This window comes from Eleginops maclovinus, chromosome 19, assembly GCF_036324505.1.
Source record: "Eleginops maclovinus isolate JMC-PN-2008 ecotype Puerto Natales chromosome 19, JC_Emac_rtc_rv5, whole genome shotgun sequence".
Taxonomy (NCBI): Eukaryota; Metazoa; Chordata; class Actinopteri; order Perciformes; family Eleginopidae; genus Eleginops; species Eleginops maclovinus.
The window spans coordinates 5,664,814-5,690,427 of record NC_086367.1 but is presented as its reverse complement, the minus strand read 5'-3'; the positions used below and the strand labels follow the sequence as shown (position 1 = coordinate 5,690,427).

Here is a 25,614-nt window from a genome sequence, read left to right as displayed (position 1 = left end):
CATTGTTTAATCCTTTTATTATGTGCAACTACTCGGAGTATAGACATTGTGTTCAACATCTGTACAACAATGTACTTCAAATTAGTTTTGTGTCGGTTGAAAGCAGCAGTGGTATTATTGTTGAGAGACACTCAGGACTGTCCGGATACTGTGGAGCAAAAACAAAACAGGGATTAGAGAACTATTCATTGTTGATTCTTTATCGGTATAACTGGTTAGTGAATCCTGAATAGTGGAGAAAATGTAAAGGAAACCTACCATTTGCCTTGCTTCATCAGTTCAATGGCATCATTGACCTGATCCAAAGTCATGTTGTGGGTGATGAACTCATCTACCTTCACCTTCTTGTCCAGGTAGGCTTTAACCATCTGAGGCACGCCATCCTTACTCTTAAATCCTGAGCCGCAGAGAACAAACATATTATCAAATAAGCGCAAAGGTATCTTTAAAATGCTAGTTGAATGATTTCAGAGAATACAGGCCAACAGCCTTTTGGTTACGGTCACTTCAAAGGGTATGTAGTAGCAGCAGTAGCTATCACCAGATAGAGAATACATTGGCACCGCTCTAAAACTAATTATTAACAGCATAGAATACAATCATTCGTTAGTAGGAATGGTAATATTTGACAGACAAGGTTTTCACCTCCAAACAGGGAGCCCTTCCATGTGCGTCCAGCGATAAGCTGAAGGGGTCGGGCAGCAACGTCGTGCAAGTCTGTCCAGCCAACAATCACGCTGACACCCCAACCTTTCACACAAGACTCCAAGGCACTGCACTAGATGGAGAAGCAGCACAAATTCAGCAGACCTGTTGCCACAGGGTTGGACATCTGTAGAGTGCTTTAGGATATGTGTTTTTGTCGTAGTTACTTACCATGACTCCAACATTCCCGACACATTCCAGGGAAAAGTCCACTCCTCCGTCAGTCATCTCAGACAGAACTTGGCTGATTGGTTTACTGTGATCCTTGGGGTTCACAAAGTCGGTCGCCCCGAACACCTTGGCCTTCTCAAACTTCTCTGGATTGATGTCAACAGCGATGATCCTCTTGGCTCCTGCAGCCTTGCAGCCCATGACTGCAGCCAAACCCACGGCTCCCAGACCGAACGCAGCACATGTGGAGCCTGGTTCCACCTGAATTATACCAGAAAACCACATCGGTCTTTAGGCTGGACTTCTTGATACCTACAACTCTGGTTCTTCCTAAACACTGTGTCGTCAAAGGGTCTTATGGGTATAATATGTCTGATGTTTAATGGATGGGACGAATCTTAGACTAGAAATTTAGGTGACGTCATGGAAACTAAGTCCACAAAGAACTGTTGTAAAGATCAAAGTTGGTGGCCATCTTGGCAATGAAAACATTGTATAACTATTGGCCAATCTAAAAATGGGTATCATACTGAAGTTAATGTGGTGTGGCCCTGGTGTGCGACCTGAGACCTCTCCCACCCGATACATAACAACAGGTATTTTCACCAACACAAGTTGGACTCTCCAAAACATTCCAACATACACACCTTAGCAGTATTAACTGCTGCTCCATATCCTGTGGTGATTCCACAGCCAAGAAGACAGACTTTGTCCAGAGGGGCAGCAGGGTCGATCTTAGCCACAGCCATCTGGTTAACCACTGTGTACTCAGAGAAGGTACTGGTCCCCATGAACTGCAGCACCTTCTTCCCCTTACAGGTCAACCTGGAAACTGCTAATGCATTCACATCATCACCACCATCCCTGATTGGAAAAAATATTTAAATGCAAATACAACTTCTGACTCAAATTTTGCACTTATCCTGTTCAAAGATGCAAGGAGTGTTTGTTAACATGAGCAGTGTGACAAAAAAGGGAACAAAAGACCTAAACATTTGTCCTATGTCATCATCAGAAAACAAGTGAAGTCACTGTACTGACAACATGAGTACTTTGACATTTGCAGATGCATGCATACAACGTGAATCAAAAATAGGTCCATTATATAACTCACACATCCTGAATGAATAAGAATAGGAAATAAGAGGAATACTCACCATCCTTTCTCACACTGGTTGGTTTTAGGACTCTTACAGAAGCGACATTCTTTACACTGAGGGATGATCAGAGGAATAACCTTGTCTCCTGAAGTTTGAACACAATGTTTCTGTGTCAAAGGAATTCAAGCCCAATCTACAGGGCACACATATACTGTATTTTAGTGCACCCCTTGCTGACATTGATTTCACTTAGTCTGACAGGAAAATAATCATGAGCTGTTCAATTTAGGTTGTTTTGGTTTAAAGATTGAACTGACCCGGTTGGAATTCAGTGACTCCAGGGCCAACGCTTTCTACGATACCGGCTCCCTCATGGCCGAGAACTGCTGGAAAGTCGTCTTCACCCATACCCTCATATAGATGATACAGGTCGGTGTGGCACACCCCGGTTGCCACAATCTACAAAGATGAACAAACAACCACACATTCAAAACAACAATGGGTCTTTCATTTGAAAGTTTAAATTGGTGGGGTCTTTCCAAAACTAAGAGAAAAACTGTTAGGAATGAGAATATGTGCCTTTTTTAAGATTCAATCAAGTGGTGGGGTTGCAGATGGCAGCCAACTGAATAATACTCCATTCACACTTCCCTTATCAGGCATAGAGTAACGTTAGAACATTTTATTTATACAAGCAAATTTAATAACAAAGTTCAAAAGTGTTTCACAGGGAGATACTATAAAGATGCAAAGAAGACACAAAAGCTTTTTGAAGGAGTTTACAGAATCAGCTAGTTCCAGTGTAACGGGACCCCAGCTGCAAACATGAAATCAACCTTTGTATTTGCAAAGGAAGCTGTGTATGAATACCAGACCTTGGTCAGTCTATCAGAGTAGCCTAGATGAGGGAAAAGGTGAACTATGCAGGGCCTTGTAAATTATTCTTCTGTTCTTTATTTATCTAGAAGCCAGTGAGCGAATGAGAGGATCAGTGTGATGTGGTATCTCGGATGTGAGGTTAAAAGCCTGGTTTCAGCGGTTTGCACCTGTGGCGGCAGGGACGCGGAAATGTGTCTGAAAAAGGCGAAAAGTACAATGCATATTGTAGGTGTGATCCAAATTGGGTATAAACAATTAACTCTAAATCTCTGGTTGACCGCTGAACTGACCAAGCAGGTTGCCCAGAGATTACATGTATAAGTGAAGAAAAAGGTTGGACCAAGGACTAAACCCTGTGGAACACCTCAGAAAAAGGCAGGCGAGGAAGTAGGGTTGTCTATGGCATCCTCAAACTTCCTGTTTGACAGATTTTCTGACTGGGATTACACTTCTGATGGGTTAGGGTTAGATGATGTCACTGCTGATTTATGGTGGGTGAAGTCTTTGTTGTTTGTCAGTAACATAGCATCCAAAACTACATCCCTCACTTACTGTGAGGGATGTCGTGAAGAAACACGAAATTCAGTATTTCCTGAGTGTTTTCAATTCTAAGTCTTGAAAGGGGGCGTCTCTCACCTTGATGCGGACCATGTTGGCCTCTGGTGGGGATACTTCAATATCCTCCATCACCAAAGGCTTGTTTGGCTCCCAGGCCACTGCTGCCTTGCACTTGATGACCTGCAGTGACAATGACACAGGCATGAAATCTCACATGACTTGGGTCTGCCACAATTAAAAATATAGGTTTCTGGAAAGGTTCTACCGAATGACCACACCCAGTCAAGCCCTGCATTTCACTACATAAGCATTCGATGCAATGTCACTGTCTTCTGTAATATTATTTCAAGCTCACCTAGAGGAACAACATTGATTTTCACGCCAATATGCAAATATAATAATAACAATAATTATAATAGAGCTTTATTTGTATAGCACTTTATACACAGGATGCAGATCAAAGTGTAAACTAAATACCACCTAACATGAGATAAACACATGCAGCATATGTGCATGATATATACGATTTTAGGGTATAAACGGGCGAAATATGCAAGGGAATAATACAATAATTGAATAAAAGTAAGCTAGTAAAAATAATTGAAAAATTCACATCAGATAACACACTCAGAAAATGTAAGAAAGACACAAGACAAAATTATTGACATAAAATAAAACCTTAAAACTATTAAATAAATGAATAAAATAATAGGAATATGCATATGGATAAAAAACAATTCAATGGGATGCTGCTAATTAAAAGCTAAACTGAACAAATATGTGTTCAGCTGTGGTTTTAAACGATTCGCCTGAGTTACATCATTAGTAATCTTCATAATGAAAGGAGTTTCATATGCTTCCTGCATAATTATGAATAATGTCTCTAAGATAAATTGGAGTCACATTTATCTATTTTAGTACAGCTGCCCCTTCAAACAGCATATGCAAATCCAGAGTTTAAAGTTCACAAAAATCACCTCGTAAAGTACAACATTTAGTAAATCATTCATAAATGAAGGGATTTGACTTGAAGTGTCTTCGGTCTTTATTTAATTGTTAGGATTTAGCCAAGACCATTTTGGCTTTCTACCCCCTGATCTTTGCCAATATCCACAGCTTCGCAAAAGTGTCTGGATAGTTTCCAACTTTGGGCTAAGTCAAAAAAGGACATGCAATATTTAACTTTGGGAGAGGAGGGAAACATATTCACAATATTTCAAGTTTGAGTTAGATATACATGTGCAAAGAAAATCACATCAACTCTGAACACCCACAATTTCAAATGTAAATCAATCCATAATTTTCATGTAAAATACATAAATCTAAAGTACTAACTATACCTAAAACTATACTCTGAAAAATTGATTTAAACTGCACAGTTGCACTAAAGATTTCTCCTATTTTGAATCTGCCTTACCAGCAGTGGCCAATTTTGCAGAGAAACTCAGACTGCTGAAAAGTGCAGGAGTTGAGAAAGAAACACCACAAGAATGGAGGAGTGCTGTTTCAACACAGCTGCGGAAGAAAAGCAGTAACGCAAACATCCAGATGGGCAGGGACTGTTTCCTTTGTAACAGATAAATGTGGGAAAAGAAGAACAAAACTTCTGCAGCTATTTTATCACTTGCTGACTGATCACTTAAAGCTGGGTCAGATACTGTATGTAGGGTCAGATGTGGGCCATATACAGTGTCCAGCAGTGGCTCAGTAAGTAGGGGCTTGGACTGGGAATCGTAGGGTCGCCGGTTCAAGTCCCCAAACATGAAATATGGAAAGTGGACTGCTACTTGGATGTCCCAGTTCACCTCCTAGGCCATGCTGTGGTGCCCTTGAGCAAGGCACCGGACACCTCCTTGCTCCCTGGGCGCTGCACAATAGAATGCAGAGGACCAATTTCACTTTGTGTGCTCTGCTGTGTGCATGTATGTGACTAATAAAGAGGGCTTCATCCTACGATTCCATCTATCTATGTATTGTAGAGCTCATGTTTGGAGAGAGGCCCAGGGGCTCAGACAAAAACACTGCACATGTTGGTCTGGCCTCTATATACCCTACTTAATCATGTACTGGGGACAACATTGAGGCCAGATTATATTTTGCACACTGCAAGCACATTGTGTTATTGTCTTCAAGTTACAAAAAGGAAGCATTCGTGAATAATTTGTACAATGCATGCTGGCAACTACTGTATGGGTAGATCCCACTTCTCTTATGAAGTAATTTCCTCGCTCCTCAGTCTCACCGGCAGTACATTTTTGGACGCCATCTTAAGGAGCGTCCCATGGCACTTATTTGTGCCGGAGACGCTGCAATTTCTTTTTGAAAATGAGTTGTTATTTCATTAAATGTATTTGGGTCTACAACAAATGATACAAACGTGTACTAACATAGGCTAACTGTTTCCGATCGCCAATATCAAGCAATAAACTCTACAGCCAGTTTCTGTGAACTACCAGCTGTTTCCGGTTAGGTAAACTAACTGAGATTATCCAACTGAACAAAAGGTGCATTTATCACACAGGTTTGTTTTCCACAGATCTTATTTTTTACAATATTCCAAAAGCCTCTCGAGAAATCGCATTGCTTTTTTGTCGAAGGAACCCATGTGCAGCATTATCCGGGTTGGCCTTCAGAAATATGTCATCCCTGTGGCGCTCCATTGCTCTTGAAGCTAATTTCCTTGCTTCCTCTTTCTTCGCTAGTTACCTTGAGTCTCTCCGCGCATCACTGGTGGGAGGGACTAATGCGCAAGGAAAAGGCGCAAGTGAGGGACGCAGGGATGCAAGTTAAGAGAAGTGAGATCTACCTTGTATGCTAATAGCTGAGAATGATGGAATTCTTCAAAATATATTTAACCTTTGCTGGCTTCTCCAATGTTACCCTCCACAGTTTAGACTACAGAAATAAAAACTCTAATATCGAAACAACTTCCCAGCGTCCACCTTTGTTTTTCGCTCAAACAATAATACACGCACTTAAATGTTGCTTCTTTGTTCAGTGGCGGGCCGTGCATTTCACACCTAGGCCTTCAGTGATATCCTACACAGTCCTACCTGAATTAACTTGAATTTGAACGCCATGGCTCTAGAAACTATACATTTAGACAGAAACGCAGTATAACCGGGCGTTGCATCACCTTAACATAGTCAAGTACAACAGAGTTAAATTAATATTTCTGAAGCATTTATAATCAATACATCAGCATATTTACAGTTAACTTAATTAATCAGATTATCTGACAAACCGCTCCTTGACACCTGTGTCTGTCACATAACGCAGGACAAGTGCCAGCTGTGCTACATTACCCACATCTGACGTCTCGTCCACCATAACAGCGACAAAGGGTGCTTTTTTAATCTTCATTTTGATCTCTTCTTCCATCACTTCAGCAATAGCATAAATCAGGTCGTTTTGTATTTTGCCTGACGTCCCAGTAAACATGTTGTTTGTGTACAGGTGGTAATGCAAATCTGTGTTGTTCTCAGCAAGAAAAGAAAGAAGCTCCACGTAGTTTCCTCTGTTTCTGGACTCGGCGCTTTCATCGTGTCCCATAAATGAAAGTTCCTGTTTACCGATCAGTTGCAAATACCAGGCATTCCCGGCAGTACAATTTGCAGTGCCTCTCGGAGGCTGTGAGCCAGGGGTACCGCTCGTAGTTTCCCTGCTGTGCTAGGCTCGCTAGCGTTGGAGTTGGTCGTTCCCTTTTCAAGATGTGTAGCTTTACTAGAAAAGTTCGTTTTGAAAATGGCGTTGTAATTATATCTTCGACCAAATTGATCTCTTCTCCTCCTTCAGCCATTGTGGGTTGAAAAAAATAGCTTGTAGAAATCTACACAAATTAGCTCGCTCAAGTTCTAGTTCTGTTTGCTAGCTTTGCCCATAGACTGTATGGCTCTGCCTACTGCCTAGCTCTGCCTCTCAATAGTGCGTATCCAATCAGAAGATGTGCACGTGCTAACGTTAGCATACGCCTGCTAGCTGGCCCGTTGTCGCCACCTCGAAATCTGATTGGTTAACGCCACAGTTTTGTTTGCGTTCACTTTAAGCTACAGGCGCCCGCACTGTTGATTCTGAAGGCCTAAGGGCAGATTTCTTTGACCCTAGCAACACATTATGGCTGAAATATGATTGGATAAAAGCTCTAACATAAAGGCCAGCCCTCCAAATCTCGTTCTGAGGCTGGAAGCAGCGCAGCCAAGACGAACGCTATAAAATGAAGAGAATAGACTATGGGGAATAATTTAATACGTATTTGTGGAAAAAATATATCAAAATTTAATTTACATTCTGATGATGTTTAGGCCAGCAGAGAAGGCCTTGCTGGCCCTGACGGCCCACCACTGTCTTTGTTAAACATGCTTTTTACATGTCACACACATTGTCACAGCTAGGGGGCAGCACTTGCACTTTAGTGAGCTGTTGTTTACTTTTTTGTTTTACAAACAAATAAATAATGATATTTCCCCCCATGAAAAAGAATGCACTAATGTTTGAGTCCTTGAGTGATGTTACATGTGCGCATTAGGGTATATTGTCCCTTATTTTAAAATGTGTTTCATATTGTAATCCCCATTTTTACTAAATAAATAAGAAATATGAAAATGCCTTTTTATTTATTTATATCATTACAGTGACCTTTTGTTTATATCACATGTATCTATTGCTGTTGCAGTTAATCTATTACTGCTGAATACTGATAACAGTTGTGCTTGAATAATATTTTCAACACTACCTGCCAAGTTAAGCAAACGTGACGTAACTAACTGCTCTGAATACATCTGGTGTGTACACTGGACATGGTCTGATAAGCTTAAAATGTGCATTATATTGTGCTTTGAATATAAGGTAGAAATCCTGTACAGCGTTACATCTGCACGTCAGTAAATCATTTTTGTGTCATTGAAGCAACACAACCGTCTTATTCTGGTAAGACACCCAGGACTGTCCGGATGCTGTAGAACAAAAAACAAACAGAAATAAGAGGTAAATCAGGAATGGTTGAGAAGGTACTTAATAAAAGTGTAAACCTACCATTTGCCTTGCTTCATCAGTTCAATGGCATCATTGACCTGGGCAAACGTCGTGTTGTGGGTGATGAACTCATCTAGCTTCACCTTCTTGTGCATGTAGACTTCAACCGTCTGAGGAACCCCATCCTTACACTTGAATCCTGAGCCGCAGAGAATAAACACATCATCAAAGAAGAGTGGATAATGTATTATCTTAATAATACTGATTGAACGATTGCAGATATCAAGTCTCAAGCAGGCCTTACCTGAACCCAATATGAGGTGGACTCGCTTTGAGGTTCAGTCAATTTCTCATGGCCAATTTAATTGGTTTGTGGTCCACAAACGCTGTGAATTGCCGAGCCTCCAGCAGGGAACACAAGTGTTGGATGGAAGGTTCAGACCAAGGATCTTGCTGTTCAAATTCTTTACTTATGTTCATTGGGGCATAACTACCGGCTGAAGAAAGCAACTGGCTACCTGACACCATTCATCCCCTGCTCCTGCACCAGGCCATTGGCATAGTCTGAAGCGTCTGGGGTGATAACGCTAGGAGCGTTGGTGTGCCAGCATTGTTGCATTTGCCAAAGCACCTGAAGCATCCATTCAACTCTGCAGACCATTCCAGAGCTTGGGGGCTTTGCCTTTAAGACATTTGAAGAAGGGCCACATATTTTTCCAGCCTCTGGTACTCCCTTCTCAGTCACATCCGAAAGGCCAAAACTCTGGAATCCTTCAAACATCTCTCAAAACTCACTTATTCACTCTAGCTTTCAATCTCCCCCATTTCACATTTAGGACTTTTGTTGTTTTTTCGATATTTTTCTGTTGATTCTGTTTTGATTTTATGTAAAGCGTCTTTGAGCATTTGGAAAAGCGCTATATAAATCATATGGAATGCAGCTGTGGTAAAAGTTCACCATGCCAAAGAACTCTTGCTGGGACTTGACTTTAAATTCCTCAGTAATCTTTTTTGGCTTACTACCCTCTCATCCATGCCAATGATCCACAGCTGTGCAAAAATGTGTGAATAGTTTAAATCTGTGTGACATGTCAACATGCAATTTGTTTTTGAGGCAGAAGCTCAGAAAGACCAATATACTTTATTTTATTAGCTGGATTAAAGGAAAAGAATCCCACAAGATTTTGGAATGTGTCAGGAATGTCACAAGCCTCAGGTGTCGAATAGTTTCAGCGCTTAGCACCAAACAACAATGCATTCTTTCCCCTCTTTGTCCCCCATTTCCAGTCTTATACAGTATAGGCAAAAAATCCTACCTTACTGTGAAAACATCCATGATAATGTGCATAAAAGTAACTGCATTGAATAATGTACCTACTTTACCAGCTGTAGCCATTCCTCAGTCAGAAAGTGTGGAAGGAGTTGAAAAACTTATGATGCTGGACTGAATAGTGAGGAGGAAAGAACCTAGATTTGAGTTTTAAATAAGGCTACCAAAAAAACAAACAGCTGGCACACATTAAGATGGGTTGGGACTATTGAGCAAACAACATGTTTTCGTGAATACTCCAAAAAAGGGAGGAGAAGCATTATGCAAACTGGCAGCTTTGGTTTACTTTATTTCATCTTAATAAAAAAACACTTCATTTTATGTATTATACTAAACAAACACTGACCAAACACTTTGCCAAAAGGCAACAGGTCATAGCAGGCGATACAACTGAGAAGCATTTCCTTTATAACATTTTAACTACAACAATATGTGTAATAGTAATAACTAGTTCTTTGTCTTTGTCCCCTGTCTGGTATCTGTTTGTGTTTGTTTTCCTGGCTGGGCGTGGCTGACCAATCACTCAGCTGCTTATCTAAACTGATTCTCATCACACACCTTCCTCCAGGCTTTGGGAGTGACAGATTATGTGTTGTTCCAAATTGACCTACCATATGGTATATGTATTATTCTGTTGGTGTGTATCGGAGCATGTAATGCAAGGCAAATATTTTTGTTGGGCTGACCTAGTTTACTTGCCTCAACCAAGGCTTAACACCGATAGCTCGGTCCTCATTGTTGTCACTCATTGTTGCTCTTAGCACAAAAGTTACGGTACAGGTTAGGGTTGGGGGGTGTTTTTTTGGATGCATGTCTTTAAATGTTTTTTTATGTCATTGAAAGCAACACAAAGGTCTTAATGTGGCAAGATATTCAGGACTGTCCGGATGCTGTGGAGCAAAAACAAAGCAGAAATTAGAATTAAATCCTGAGTTTTTAAAAGGCAAAGGAGGGTAAACCTACCATTTGCCTTGCTTCATCAGTTCAATGGCATCATTGACCTGCTCCAAGGTCATGTTGTGGGTGATGAACTCATCTACCTTCACCTTCTTGTCCAGGTAGGCTTTAACCATCTGAGGCACGCCATCCTTACTCTTAAATCCTGAGCCGCAGAGAACAAACACATTATCAAATAAGCGCAACCAGAGTCTTATCTTGATATAACTGGTTGAATGATTGCTTATATCGAGTATAAAGCCTTTTGGATACTGTCACATAGGTGGTGGTGATTAAATGATAGGATTTAGTTTCCTGTAATTCTTACGGCTGTACCCCTATGCCACTCAACAAGTAAAGAATGCAGGCCTCAGTCGAAACCAATACGAGGACCAATGGACTCGCTTTCACTGTCGTTCATATTACTTTTTCAAATATCATTAGACCGACCCACTTGAGATTGACAACACCAAATGATAAGCTTTACCTGTGACAGTTCCAGTAGTGTGATAACTTATGGGTATTGTAATATTTGAAAGGTATCTGACCTCCAAACAGGGAGCCCTTCCATGTCCGTCCAGCGATGAGCTGAAGGGGCCGGGCAGCAACGTCGTACAAGTCTGTAGAGCCAACAATCATGCTGACACCCCAACCTCTCACACAAGACTCCAAGGCACTGCGCTAGATGGAGAGTCAAAGATTAGGACATAAACTAGGTAAACCTAGTCCTATAAGCACAGGTGGATCTTATCTGGTTTAGGAAAGTTGCTGCTGCATGCCAACTTCTTTACAACCCAGCCCACCATTGTGGAGAAGTAGCGAACTCACCGATAAGCAAGTGATCCATGGTCTAACGCTGTCAAAAAACAAGCAGACAAACGTAGGGTAGGGTCTAAACAAGTAGACACCCCCTTCAGTTTTGAACCAGTCAGTTGCATGTATTGAGTCAGGCACAAAGTGATTGTCGGCTCGGTTCATGCAAATTTTAAAGTGCCAATGCCTGCTGGTGACTGGTGGAGAGTACTTTGAATACATTTGCCATACAGTCGCCATTGAAATATGACTTTGAGCCCTTGACGACTATTCAAGGGTGCACCACACCAAGGTTAGTGCTTGTGCCTAGTTGGGCAGCACCACTGTCTCCATAGAAGCACAACAGTATCTTCAGTGCAGAGCTGTAACTTTAAGGCTTTATATAATTAAACAAAGGTGATTGTATAAAAACTCATCCCATGTACAACTGTCAGTCAGAGTCTCAAGTAGCCATCTCATGAACTGCAGTTTGGGCTTTTACGCATTGGCTTCACTGAGCTGTTCAGAGGTTGCATCTTGGATTACCCCCCAAAAGTCAAACCTTAGCACCTTAGCAGTATTAACTGCTGCTCCATATCCTGTGGTGATTCCACAGCCAAGGAGACAGACTTTGTCCAGAGGGGCAGCAGGGTCGATCTTAGCTACAGCCATCTGGTTAACCACAGCGTACTCAGAGAACATACCGGTTTCAATAAACTGCAGCACCTTCTTCCCCTTACAGGTCAACCTGGAGTCTGGTAATGCCATTACATGGAAATGATCAGCAGCCTTGAACATAGTATAAGTATAAGTATATAGTAGTAAGTATTAAAGGAAAGTACGTGTCCCAAAACATCCTGAGAAACTAAATAGAGTTTACTATTGTTAGATTTTAAAACACATATTTTGTTAACATGAGAAAATGCCAAAAAACCAAATTTTTAAAGATCCAAACAATCTGAAGATGCACTGTAGAGCTCCACAGGAAGTAATTCCTGCCTGGAGCCATCAAACTCCTCCCTTGAAGCATCAGGTACTCTGACTCAATAATAGGAACAAAAGTCATGAAAACCAATTTCCCCCCCAGGATAACTAATGCATTTCTGATTCTGATTCTGGATGAAATTAAGAGACAAGAAGACAGAGATGAGCTCACCATCCTTTCTCACACTGGTTGGTTTTAGGACTCTTACAGAAGCGACATTCTCTACACTGGGAGATGAAGAGAGGAATGACCTTGTCTCCTGAAATTCAAAAACAATGCCACGTCAAAGGAACACAAATCAATGGGGAAAGATGTTTGTTGAATGGCTGAATTCCCAAAATTGTCGTTGTTGTACCTATTGATAACATTTCTGCAAAAGAAAGTCTGTCAGGGAGAAAAACATAAGCTGTTGTATAAGTTAGTCTTTTTGAAATTGTACACTAACTAACCTGGTTGAAATTCAGTGACTCCAGGGCCAACGCTCTCTACGATGCCAGCTCCCTCATGGCCAAGGAATACTGGGAAGCCATCTTTCGGCATACTCTCAAACAGATGGTACAGGTCGGTGAGGCACACACCTGTTGCCACAATCTAGCCAAAGACAATGGGTCACAATTTACGCCAAAAACACTTTGGAATACTTGGCATGCTGAAACAGTGTGCATAGAGCTCTACTAAAAGCTATAATCTATATCTATTTAACATGGAAGGTGCTGTCTTCCAAAAACCAACAGTTTATGTAAATATAATTAATTGTCTGTTTATTTGATGCAAACATAATCATGTCTACCTAACTAAAGTAGAAGCCACGTTTTCTGACTTTAATACTGTACTGTATGTCTCGACCAGGCTAACATGGCACTGATCTCCACAAATTGAAGCAAAGAGCAAAAGCGACCATTGTTGGGTCTATAGGGTTAATGCTATGTACATGTTAAGGTAGTGAAAGTGGACTTCTCTCACCTTGATGCGGACCTCGTTGGCCTGGGGTGGGGCTACTTCAATCTCCTCCATCAGCAAAGGCTTGTTGGGCTCCCAGGCCACTGCTGCCTTGCACGTTATGACCTACAGCACAGTGAAACCAGCATGAACTCTCACATTATGGGTGCTTACACATTTTATATATACTATGATACGCACTACGGAAATGTCCGGAAACCCTTCAAGAATTGTTAGCATTAGATGAAACCCTTCAAGTGGCGGGGCGGCCATCTATGTTTTGTGGAGAATCACAGTAGGGCCAGTAGTCAAAGGTGGCACCCGTGCAACGGCCAATGTTTGGTTCTTACTTGCCAAGTAAAGATATTAAGGCATTGTAACACCAATGCAATGAAATTAAAGGACTTTAATTTCCTAGGTAACATCATATTTGTAGTTCCAAAGCTACACTGTTGTCAATGTAAACACACCTATTGGCACTAGTGCTGAGCCCAGAGTAAGTAGTAAAGTAACCTCTACAAGTCTAGGACTTTTCCTGGTCAATGCACATCTTCTTTAAAAAAGCAGAATGTGAAGTAATAACCAAGCATCTGATGTGTTTAGAGTTTGGAGTGGTTCTTCTGTAACAGCAGCTATCTTTAAACAGTGGCCGGTTTTGCGTAACAGCACTGCACTCTGCGTGCTTACCTGACACATTTCAGAGGCAGCAGGTTTATCATTCTTTCTGCCTTCCCATAATGCAAACAGCACTACACCTCTGCATAGCTTGTTGAGGGCTGAGCCAGTCTCTCCCTGAACATATTATTTACAGTACAGTTAACACTCATCTTGAGGCTAAAAATCCATTTGTCTGATACAGATGATGCTGAATGAGCAAACATCGTCATTGAAATCCTAGCAGTATGTCCAGTAAAATGTTATGCTGGGTTGACAAATGAAGTATCAGTAAGTAAACCACTGAATGAATTAGTTTTTATCACACTATCAAAGAGGTTGGCCTTTGGCACAGTTATTTTTATTCCATGGTGGATTTGCAATGCATTCTTGGTCTTCCTCCATGATCTTTTTGGCTTACTACCCTCTCTACTTTGCCAATATCCACAGATGTGCAAAAACTGTCTGGGTAATTTTAATCTCTGTGACAAATCAACACTGGAGATGCCATATATTTCACTGTGGCTGAGGGTACAGAAAGAAAGAGATATTCTTAGTATATTATTTAATTGCAGCAAGAAAAATACCAGTCTATGTTGGTTTAGTAAAATAAACATGCAGGTGCAAAAAGAAATACATTAAGACTGGACATGAGAGAACAATGTTGCTGATTAGATATTAGCTCTGTATATTCCACCCATTCACATAATGAAAACATTATGATTACTTAATATTGCCTCAATAGCAGAGTGGTTATAGCGCCTTTTTAAATAAGAGTACAATGTACATACCTTACCAGCTGTAGCCATTTCTGAGAGTCAGAAAGAGTGGAAGGAGTTAAGAAAGAAATACTGTCGGAGTGGAACGTAGGGAGGAGAGAACCTGGACTTGAGTAATATACAATGCTGCCAGAATAAAGCAGTTTTTGCAACTATTAATATGGGTGGGGAATATTGAGCAGCATTAAAGATACAAGCATGTACACCAAAAACACCTTTATCTACAGGATAATAAAGATAAGGATAATGATGACAGTAGGATTATTTGCTAGTTTGTTTTGCCAATGAAAGGGTAGGTGGTGTATTGAATTGTGTGGAAGAGTCCATTAACTAGATAACCTTCTGTTACTTTGGGAAACATTAATACCCAATATACAAAAAAAGAGGAGACTTTTTTAGGCTAGAGTGTCATTTTAAGCAGTATTGCATGTTTGGGAATTATTTGCCACCGGGTGCCTGGGTGAGTAGCAAGAGAAAAAGGAAAAGCTGAATTTTTCTGCTTCCTAGACAGCTGTGAGTACTTATACATATTTGGGGGATCGGCTTTGGAGGGAGTGCAGAACAGATGTTACTCATTGGCTTTTGGAGTCAGTGTTGCTGGCCAACTAAATTGCCAAAAAGTAAGCAGCCTTGGTATGGGTTTATCGTTGGATAGTTTACAAAAAACTGAATTACTCTTGCTGGCTTAACCAATGCTATCCTAGCTTTAAGTAGAGAGATGAGAACGCTACCTCAAGCCAATAACGCACATTTAAATATCACAATTTACTTATTGTAGTCAGTCATCAGTCATCTTAATATATCTTCTTCTGTATGGTAACGGATTACAGATTTTAACAACCTTTTTTTGTATTCTTATAATCTAACACCATTGCCTGTGACCATCATTTACATATTGTATAAATAGCGCACCTATGCTGTGCCTCATTTGATAGATAACCCTATTATATTATTTTTATTGTGTGTATGAATATTCTGTCAAGATCCCTACAAAGTAATTACCCAATTACCCTTTGTTGCTTGAATTACTTCAATACCATATATGCAAAAAAGGCAAGAGAAAGGAAATGTCAATAACATGAATTTTATTCAATCTTAAGTAGTGATTTGTTTATATTTCTTTAGGGTGCAAAGTCATTAAATGATTTTTGTGTAACTTTTGTGAAAGCAACAGAGTGGTCTTATTGTGGAGAGACACTCAGGACTGTCCGGATGCTGTGGAGCAAAAAAAAAATCAGAGGTTAATCGTGAAGGATTGCAAAAGTACAGAAATAAGTGTAAACCTACCATTTGCCTTGCTTCATCAGATCAATTGCATCATTGACCTGGGCCAGGGTCATGTTGTGGGTGATGAACTCATCCAGCTTCACCTTCTTGTCCAGGTAGCCTTTAACCATCTGAGGCACACCATCCTTACTCTTAAATCCTGAGCCACAGAGAACAAACACATTATAAAATTATAAATAATAATAATGGCTAACGATTGCGTTACCAGGTCTAAAGCCTTCTGAGAACTAACAGAGCACAGGAAAGGGAGATTAAATGTAATTCTACTGGCTAATAACAACCCATACAAACAAGAAAAGCCAACATGAAAATGATTCAGGCCTTATCAATGTTAAGTTGACCCACTGGCTCATATTACTATTACTACTACTAAGACCCACCCTCTTGAGATTGACAACCAATCAAACATCACTGTGACAGTTACAGTAGGGTCATTAGTTATTGGGGATTGTTAATGGACAGGCGTCTGACCTCCAAACAGGGAGCCCTTCCATGTGCGTCCAGCGATGAGCTGAAGGGGTCGGGCAGCAATATCGTACAAGTCCGTCCAGCCAACCAGGACGCTGACACCCCAGCCTTTCACACAAGACTCCAAGGCATTGCGCTAGAAGAAGAAACAGTATTATGATATTGTAAACCTTGTCATATTAGCACAGGCAGAGCCTTCTACTGGAGACTATTTGCTAAACTCTGGTTTACAACTATCGTTACAATATTGTATCCTTCTTTATACATCACAAAGGCTTGGCACTCCAGTGGACTGTATCTCAATGAATGAAAGTCCTGTCCAGGTAATATGTTTTCTAAACTTGGTAGAGACATGGCCTAACCTTGTACAAAGTAGTAAACACTCTTCACTGTGGCAGCTTGTATGGCAGCACTGATTGTATGATTATGCGTTGGAATGGGTAAATGTTGTCATGGAATGTGAAATTGCTTTTAGTGGTCGGAAGACTAGAAAGGCACAATATAAAAGCAAGTCCAGTTACCATTACGGGGAGGAGACACTCATCACTTGGCATTATCTCAGGAATGAACAGATCCGTCTTACACTTTAATAGCTGCATCAACCTGCAATGGGGAGGGGATTTAGCTTTCTTTTCCAGTACCAGCATTTGAGTTAGGGTTAGGGCCACCATCAACCATCGACCATCTTTTTCTGCTGATTACAGAATGACCGAAAACTGCCCCTGTCGCCCTCTCTCCAACAAAGAAGGGATGAAACAAGGCAATGTCTAAAGCCTCTTACATAGCAATGGTATGAATCATCATACCATGGTTAATGATTGCATCTACCAGGGTCATGTGGTGCTATTGAGTAACAGCGGGAAGTGGGTGTTGGGTATGTTGATGAACAAATCCCCTTCTGCTTCCTTATCCGAAACAACTTTGCTTCACCATGTCTAGCGAAGCGCCAGCATGGTCACGGCTTAGAAACTCAAAGTAGTTTTTCTGCGATAAGCCAGGGACACAAATTCTTTGGGCAGCAACTCATTCCATTGAGGAAGAACCAGATAGGTAGACTTATTAAACGTATAATGAAGAGGGAAAGGATTAAAGTCAGCGATGAAATAGGGTTTTTAGGTAGACACTTCCTAAATGCTGGTACGTCCATGGACATTTTAGGAAGCAAATGAGTTCCATTGATTGGTGAAGCATATTATTAATAGCTTCCAGTACAGGGTGGAGGCTGTGTGAGATATAACAGTAGAGGGCCACATTAAAGCACCGCATTAAAGCAATGACATTACTTATTAACTGATTTATTGAACAATTTGGTGTTAAATAACTTGTTAAGAGGCAGGGGCTAGGATCAAATTGATGACCCTCAGACTGATAGATGCCCATTCTAACCCCTGTCCCACAGTTGCAATGTGAAAGAATCTTTAATCTAACAAGCTTTTGTCAATGATTATACGTATATTTATTTGTGCAATCATCTCTATCTGACTTACCATGACTGCCACATTCCCGACACATTCCAGGGAGAAGTCCACTCCTCCGTCAGTCATCTCAGACAGAACTTGGCTGATGGGTTTACTGTGATCCTTGGGGTTCACAAAGTCGGTCGCCCCGAACACTTTGGCCTTCTCATACTTCTCTGGATTGATGTCAACAGCGATGATCCTCTTGGCTCCTGCAGCCTTGCAGCCCATGACTGCAGCCAAACCCACGGCTCCCAGACCAAACACAGCACATGTGGAGCCTGGTTCCACCTGAAATATAAAACAATTTGGCCAGCACAGTTTTATTGGGTTGGATTTCTTATTTCTTAAACAGTTGTTGTCCCTTAATGCTAAAATGCCACTGGTTATATCGCCATCTTTGCAGTGATGCCACTCATGGCTAATCTATAAATGGGCTTCATTGATGAAGTCGAAGTGATCCCGGGTGACACAGCAGAAAAGACAGCTAGCAGCATTATACGGCACCCATCTGTCATTTACAGTAGCCACCTTCCTCACAATGCGTTACTTTATGTAATAAATGCAACACAGTATTTAGCTAGCCAAACCCATTTTCTGTACCAGGTGATTAACATGTTTATTTTACCTACAAATGTAGGCATTTTAACATCAGTGGCAAAGAAAGTTTTGGTAGCATTTCGATGAACTGCAATTTTTGGTACTTCACTGCTCAGCCCCAGAGATTTCTTCTTATATTTATCCCCAAAAGTCAAACATACACACCTTAGCAGTATTAACTGCTGCTCCATATCCTGTGCAGACCCCACAGCCAAGGAGACAGACTTTGTCCAGAGGGGCAGCAGGGTCGATCTTAGCCACAGCCATCTGGTTAACCACAGTGTACTCAGAGAAAGTACTGGTCCCCATGAACTGCAGCACCTTCTTCCCCTTGCAGGTAAACCTGGAGTCTTCTAGTGACATCACATCATAACGTTCAGCAGCCCTTAACAGAGAAATTCTTAAAATGAAAATACAACCTGAGACTACATTTTTTCATGGAACCTGTTCTATCAGTGTAGAACAAACATGTTATCTTGTGAGCAAAGTTTCCAATAATATAAAAACCAAAGACCCAAACTGTTATCCACAGAAAACAACTAAAGACGCTCTACTGACATAGTGACCAATATGACACATGTAGACACATAGTGCAGATAATTGTACTATCCCTGACAGCTGTAACCTTATGACTACATCCTGAATTCCTAAAGTAAAGACATAAGAAGATAAACATGAGCTCACCATCCTTTCTCACACTGGTTGGTTTTGGGACTCTTACAGAAGCGACATTCTCTACACTGGGAAATGAAGAGAGGAATGACCTTGTCTCCTGTAAGTCCAAAATAATGTTGCCATTTATACGTAATTTTACACAATTAATGGGCCAAAAATAAGCCTTGGTGTTGATAACATTGCTGCCAAATCCAATGGGAAAAAAAACATGAGCTAGTAGACAAATTAAGGTTGTTGAGGTTCTACGCTTTAACTGACCTGTTTTAAATTCAGTGACCCCAGGCCCGACGCTCTCTACGATGCCAGCTCCCTCATGGCCGAGGACTGCTGGGAAGCCATCTTTGTGCATACTCTCAAACAGATGGTACAGGTCGGTGTGGCACACACCTGTTGCAACAATCTGGCCAAAGACGATTGCTTTACAAAACCAACGGTGACATTAAATGAAACTACATAGTGCTTCTATCTGCTCTAATAACATTAACTCTGGCTAGCTTAACTGAAATATTACCTAATTGAGATTAGCTTCTATCTCAATTAAGCTAGCCTAAGTGCTTTATGTTAGCTAATAACATTTTGTAGGGTTACAAGGTTTTGTAAAATTGTAGTAGCTGTTAAGCTAATGTTACCTTACTGATGCTCATGTCTAACATAACATATGTTAAAACCTTAAATGTTTTATGGAATTGATTTTGTGTTTATCTGCGCTAACAACATTAACATGTCTTGCTAGTTCAACTGAAGTAGAAGCTAAGCTTTTTTTGCTTTTACTTCAGTTAATCCCGCCAAGGATCATTACGTTAGCTAACAACATTTTGTAGGGTTACAGGTTTTGCGTAAGTTAAGTGTTAGCTATTCAGCTAATTTCACCGTATTGATGCTCATGTCTAAAATAATAGCATGTTTAAATCTGTTTAAGTAAAGTATGTTTAAAGGTCATCTATTGTGCACTTTTTATGTCTTTTATAAATAAATATGTGTTAAGAGTTGCGAAAAATTTCAGGAAAAAAACTGTTCTCTCTTTTTGTCCTGACCCATTTCTATAACAACCTGCCTGAAAATGAGCTGATCAGATTTTTGGCACTTTGTGATGTTTTTTTGGGTTATGCAACCTTAAGTCAATAACCAAACAAGGTAACACCCACCCACCTTATCAACTGAATTTCCTCCTAGAGCACCATAATCTTTTTTAATCAATCACTTCACAGAGGGGCGTGGGAAGTGACAGATCATTTGCATTTAAAGCTACAGATACATAATCAGCACTTCAGAAACAGGGCTGAAACAGAGGGGTTGATGGCATGCTAAAATCCTTGATCTGTATGGTACTGTTTTGTATATATCTGAAACCTAAAATATATTGTTAAAAAAAAGAGTATAATAGGGGACCTTTAATATCGATAATAACATGTCATAGAAATTGGTTGAGAATATAAGTACATAAGTATAAATGTTTCCCCAGTGAAACAGCATCTACCCTATTTACTTGTAGTAGTTAACAACTTGTGCAGCCAATGCGCTGTGTGTGTATGACTAAGGTCTGTGATATACATGTGTAAGGGGACGTCTCTCACCTTGATGCGGACCTCACCGGCCTTGGGTGGGGCTACTTCAATCTCCTCCATCACCAAGGGCTTGTTGGGCTCCCAGGCCACTGCTGCCTTGCACTTGATTACCTACAGCACAGTGAAACCAGCATGAACTGTCACATTACTGGGTGCTGCCTGTCTCCAGAAAGGCTCCAGAAACCCCTAAAGCCCTGCACTTTACTATGCCTTGTTGAGGATTACATGAAATCTTACTTCCCTCTGTAATATAATTTCAAGGACACAGAACACTCCTTCAGAGGCGACATATTGATTTATATGACACCACTTACATTATCAAAAGTATTTCACATATCCGCTGAATTTGCGTCATTACGTTACATAATTCATTTCTCTGATATAACTGCTCCTTAAAAAGCAAACATCACATGAAAGCAAACAGTTAAAAGCAGCTGTTATCGCACTTAGTATAAAAAATGTCTCCTTGGTAACGTTTTTATTCCACTGTCCACATCCAAGAAATTCTTGGGTTTCGACCATGACCTTATCTGGCTTCATACCCCACCATCTTTGCCAATATCCACTGTTGCGCAAAAATGTCTGGATAGTTTCACACTGTGTGACACGTCAGAAGAGTAAATAGAAGATCACTGAGGCAGAGGGTACAGAAACAGAAATACAGTATTTAAATCATTAAACTTACAGGGTTTTGAAGTAAAAAAAAAAAGTGCTTAGACAAATACATTAACACTGCAGATTGAAACACACTGAAATATGTTAACAGGTATCACTTTGGTATATTCTAACCATAGGAGAGTGGTTACAGCACATGCAACCTTACTACAAAACATGTAGTACTCAATACATATTTCATATTGTACCTACCTTACCAGCTGTAGCCATTTCTGAGTGTCAGAAAGTTTGGGAAAGAAATGCTGCTGGGCTGGAGAGTGAGGAGGAGAGCACCCGTAATTGAGTTTTAAACAATGCTGACTTGGCAATGCTGTTGTGCAAACATTAAGATGGGCAGGGACTAATTGTGCAACATAAAAAAAACAGCATGGATATTCCAAAGTAAAGCACACAATCTAGCTGAAGCTGAAGTCTAACTGAATTAAAAAGTGGGTGTGGGCTTATAACTGTTGCTCTTACATGAATATACAATATTACTTTAACGGTCAGATCAAGACGGAAACAAGACAAATAACATCACTGAGAGAAACATGCTCAAAGACCCTTTAGTTTGTATTTACTGTTAGGATTGATTGGTGCTCCAAGGAGAGCTTCAGTCTGACTTTATTAAAATGAGGGACCCTGTATCTCCGATTAGATGGCAACAGTTCATATTCTCTGTTTAGCACATGGTTTGGGTCGGAGACGATGTGGTTTGACAGCCTTATTATGGTATGCTGACTCAAAGTCTCTGACAGGGTTGAACAACAATCTTTGAGCAGATTTTCAGCTGATGGAGCAGTTTTTATTTTAAAGGTCTCCTATTATACTCAGTTTAGGCATATAGTAAAATGCTGCCTTGATTAAACGCCATATTGTGTTCCAAACCATCAATCAATCATTATTTCTGAAACTGTGGAGCTCAAATGTTTCTCTCTCGCCGGTTTACCACAAGGACAGTCAATAGGATTCAAGCTCGAAGGCATTCAATATTAAAGAAGACATCCATTATAACATAATGCATACTTACAGTTTCATTCCTGCATTTTAAAAATAACGATTGCAATATAAAATAAATTAATAGAAACTTGAAGGAATTCTTTAGCATGTTGGTTGAGTTCGATAACGAGTAAAATGCAGGGAAATATTAATAATAAATGTAACGAGTGTTTGAACGTAATGTAGGTAAAGTGTGATACATTTTATCAATACATAATGTGGTGTAACAAGCTGGCAGATGTTTTTTAACCCTTAGATGCATAAGTGGGTCAAAAATGACCCGGTGAGGTTGTTTTCTTGAAATATCTTCGTAATGAAAAATTGTTATCATTTCATATTCCAGGTATTCCTCAAAAAACATGTTTTTGATATGCCATTTACATTTTTAACTTACCTTTTATATATTTTAAGAAATTGTAATTTTTGTATTACTACCCCAAGCTTCCATAAGTGGGTCAAAAATGACCCGCATGCATTTTCTATGGAATCCAATGGGAACCTTTGATTCTTATCAACTGTGGCTGTCAGGAATACATTAACTGTGGACCACACAGACTATATCAGAAGTGTCACCCCTTAGGAAGATTATTTTACACAGCAAGAGCTGATACGTGTAAGTATTATCTTCATATAATATTGTGTGTGTCTTTCAGGACTGTTGTTATTATTATGTATCAACAAATTAGCCTACTTTATAACTAGCTAACACTAGCTAGCTAACTAAGATAGCTAACATTACTATAGAGCTCCTGCGGTCACGTGACTTTTGGTTGGGAGCCACCATTTTGGCAGTCAACATGACCACCGGTGCCAGTGTTTTCTTACCGAGCGAGTATACTTCTCATTTTAATTCAAGTGAAATTCGGCTTTATAGTACAAAATTAGAGAGATTAAATATAAGCGACCCATATAATTCACCCGGTGTGCTTTTCAAGAGCATAACCTCCTGCTCTGAAGACGATGTACCCGACTTGCGCTACGCAGACATCCACAGCTATCTTGTAAGCTTTCCATCAGTGTACTCAGGAGACTCCCTCAGAGCGTACAAAAGCTTGGAGGCTTACAAATGGTGTCAGTCCGGCTTCGTAAACAACATTCAACTGTGGAGTCTTACATCCAAAAACTTCGGCATCATCACTGCAAGGGTAAGTATTAAATTATTCCAGTTTGATAGGCAGTGTCACGTTAGCATTGTTTGTTTATTAGCTTGGCTAGCTAAAATCCGGACTCAACGGATTATCACTCTTTCTCCCTACAAAATAAGAAGGAATATTTCAACACGGGTTTGTTTACCACTAGCTTGCTACAAGCTAACTTGCTAACTGGCTAGGCTGCGCCAGAGCCACACTTGTTGAGTTAAAAAGGGACATCACAGTGTCCGTTAGCTATAATAACTGGGTGCTACTTCTTAAATTAAACTAATTAAATTTAATTAAACTGACCAGAAACTTTTTGTAGCATTGTACTGTATTCCTTCACCCACCTGATATGAAGTGATCACTGCATAAGCGAAAGCCAACGGCCGGGGGGTCCCATCTTTCAGTCTTTTTCTGAAGGCTCCTGGCTCTTTTAATCGCTCCAATCCACTTCTCCCTCCTCTCCGCGTCTTTAGGAATGCGATAATACGATACACCTTTCTTTTTCCCACGCCTATTTGTGCAACCTGGTGCACAGCAGTTATCCACCATCATTGACAGTCTGCCAGTGCCTGTCAATTTACTGCCGCGATGACTGCCAAAATGGCTGCCCCTGTCGTATCTCGTCACGTGACCAGCATATATGACATCATCTGCAGGAGCTCTATATGTATTGTGTGTGCGTGTGTGTGTGTGTATTAATTTATATAGCTACATATTGATCTATTGAAAACATTACTCTTATGTTTCCTCATCCAAGGTGTCATGGCTGCTAGATACACAGCTGAAATGGTCCTACAGATGCTGGATGATGGAGAGGCAGTAACAGGGTTGGACTCCGAGTCTGACATTTCTGATGATGAGGACCCAGACTATTGTCCAGGTGGCAGTGGCAGTCGTCCACCTGGAAATCCAACTGAACAGGATCAATCTGACTCAGAAGATTCCTCTTCTGTGTCTTCTGAAGAAGAAAGTGTCCAAATCATGTCCAACAGAATGAGTCGGAAGGGCTCTTACTGGAGCGAGTTACCTCCCACCCAGGGCAGAACACAGAGCCACAATATCCTCAGAAGTCGGTCAGGGCCTGCACAAGAGCTTAGCACCACTGTCTCACCAAAAGATGCATGGGAGCTCTTTATCACTGATGATATAATACAAGAGGTGATGAAGTGCACAAACTTGGAAGGACGGAGAGTAGCAACAGCTAGAGGAAAAGAATGGAAAAATGTCACCAAAGATGAATTCATGGCCTTCATTGGATTGACCCTGCTTGCAGGAAGTGAGAAGAACTGGGATGTATCAGTCCGTGAGCTGTTTGGGAGTCCTCTACATAATCCCATGTACAAGGCTACTATGGCTGTTGGAAGATTTGAAGACATTCGCCGTACCTTGCGCTTCGATGATAAGAGGACCAGCACCCAGAATTCAAGAGCGGCATCACCAATGCACGACGGCTCTTCCTCAAAGAGCTGTCAAAGGAGCTTGTCACACCACACATGAGGAGTCGACTGGAAGGCTGCCCCCAACGGCAAACCCCGATTATTGAAGCAATGGGAAGGTGTGGGGTGACAAAAGCCACAACCCAGCCACAGGAAAGAAGCAGACAGGGCCAACCAAAGAGAAAGAGGTGTCAGATCTGCCCAAGTAGCAAATATCGCAAAGTCAACAATAGGTGTGGGAAATGCAATGTACCTGTGTGCAATGATCACAGCCAGAAACAAACTGCATACAGTGATGAGACAAGAAGGCAAAACAGGGTACAGAGAGAGGAACGGACACACACACACACACACACACACACACACACACACACACACACACACACACACACACAAATTTTCTTTTTCAAAAATGTTAAAAAGTGAAAAATAAAGATATTTCAAACATGAAATCATTCTTGTGTGGTCCTGAATATAATACTAAATATTATACAAGTGATTATTCTTAACCAAATTGACAAAAATGGCATAAAAA

The 25,614-nt window shown here is 40.7% G+C and overlaps 3 protein-coding genes across 12 annotated transcripts; all 3 read right to left on the bottom strand.

Moving 5' to 3' along the window:
* On the bottom strand, window positions 1-9,903 carry LOC134880956 (alcohol dehydrogenase 1-like). Of its 9 annotated transcripts, none has more exons than XM_063908010.1 (12): window positions 9,763-9,888; window positions 8,689-8,786; window positions 8,445-8,583; window positions 7,755-8,365; window positions 3,492-6,398; window positions 2,294-2,435; window positions 2,034-2,121; window positions 1,524-1,740; window positions 877-1,137; window positions 646-778; window positions 259-397; window positions 1-148 (listed from the first exon to the last, which is right to left on the bottom strand). In XM_063908010.1, exons 5-12 carry the CDS (start codon window positions 3,615-3,617, stop codon window positions 115-117), a joined length of 1,140 nt encoding a protein of 379 aa, XP_063764080.1. In that variant the 5' UTR covers window positions 3,618-6,398; window positions 7,755-8,365; window positions 8,445-8,583; window positions 8,689-8,786; window positions 9,763-9,888; the 3' UTR covers window positions 1-114. The 9 variants fall into 9 exon arrangements, with proteins under 9 accessions (XP_063764080.1, XP_063764081.1, XP_063764087.1 ...); XM_063908011.1 differs by having other exon boundaries at window positions 9,759-9,845; XM_063908017.1 differs by lacking the exon at window positions 7,755-8,365 and having other exon boundaries at window positions 3,492-3,593.
* An 80-nt stretch (window positions 9,904-9,983) lies between these two features.
* On the bottom strand, window positions 9,984-15,670 carry LOC134880958 (alcohol dehydrogenase 1-like). 2 transcript variants are annotated; one of them, XM_063908020.1, is made up of 7 exons: window positions 14,812-15,670; window positions 13,391-13,492; window positions 12,877-13,018; window positions 12,599-12,686; window positions 11,199-11,326; window positions 10,678-10,816; window positions 9,984-10,604 (listed from the first exon to the last, which is right to left on the bottom strand). In XM_063908020.1, exons 1-7 carry the CDS (start codon window positions 14,827-14,829, stop codon window positions 10,571-10,573), a joined length of 651 nt encoding a protein of 216 aa, XP_063764090.1. In that variant the 5' UTR covers window positions 14,830-15,670; the 3' UTR covers window positions 9,984-10,570. The 2 variants fall into 2 exon arrangements, with proteins under 2 accessions (XP_063764090.1, XP_063764091.1); XM_063908021.1 differs by lacking the exons at window positions 12,599-12,686; window positions 12,877-13,018; window positions 13,391-13,492; window positions 14,812-15,670 and adding an exon at window positions 11,479-12,591 and having other exon boundaries at window positions 11,199-11,331.
* A 197-nt stretch (window positions 15,671-15,867) lies between these two features.
* Window positions 15,868-21,846, bottom strand: LOC134880957 (alcohol dehydrogenase 1). The gene is made up of 9 exons (XM_063908019.1): window positions 21,719-21,846; window positions 20,861-20,962; window positions 19,545-19,686; window positions 19,296-19,383; window positions 18,777-18,996; window positions 18,042-18,302; window positions 16,558-16,690; window positions 16,087-16,225; window positions 15,868-16,014 (listed from the first exon to the last, which is right to left on the bottom strand). Exons 1-9 carry the CDS (start codon window positions 21,734-21,736, stop codon window positions 15,981-15,983), a joined length of 1,137 nt encoding a protein of 378 aa, XP_063764089.1. The 5' UTR covers window positions 21,737-21,846; the 3' UTR covers window positions 15,868-15,980.
* Between the last annotated feature and the right edge of the window lie 3,768 nt (window positions 21,847-25,614).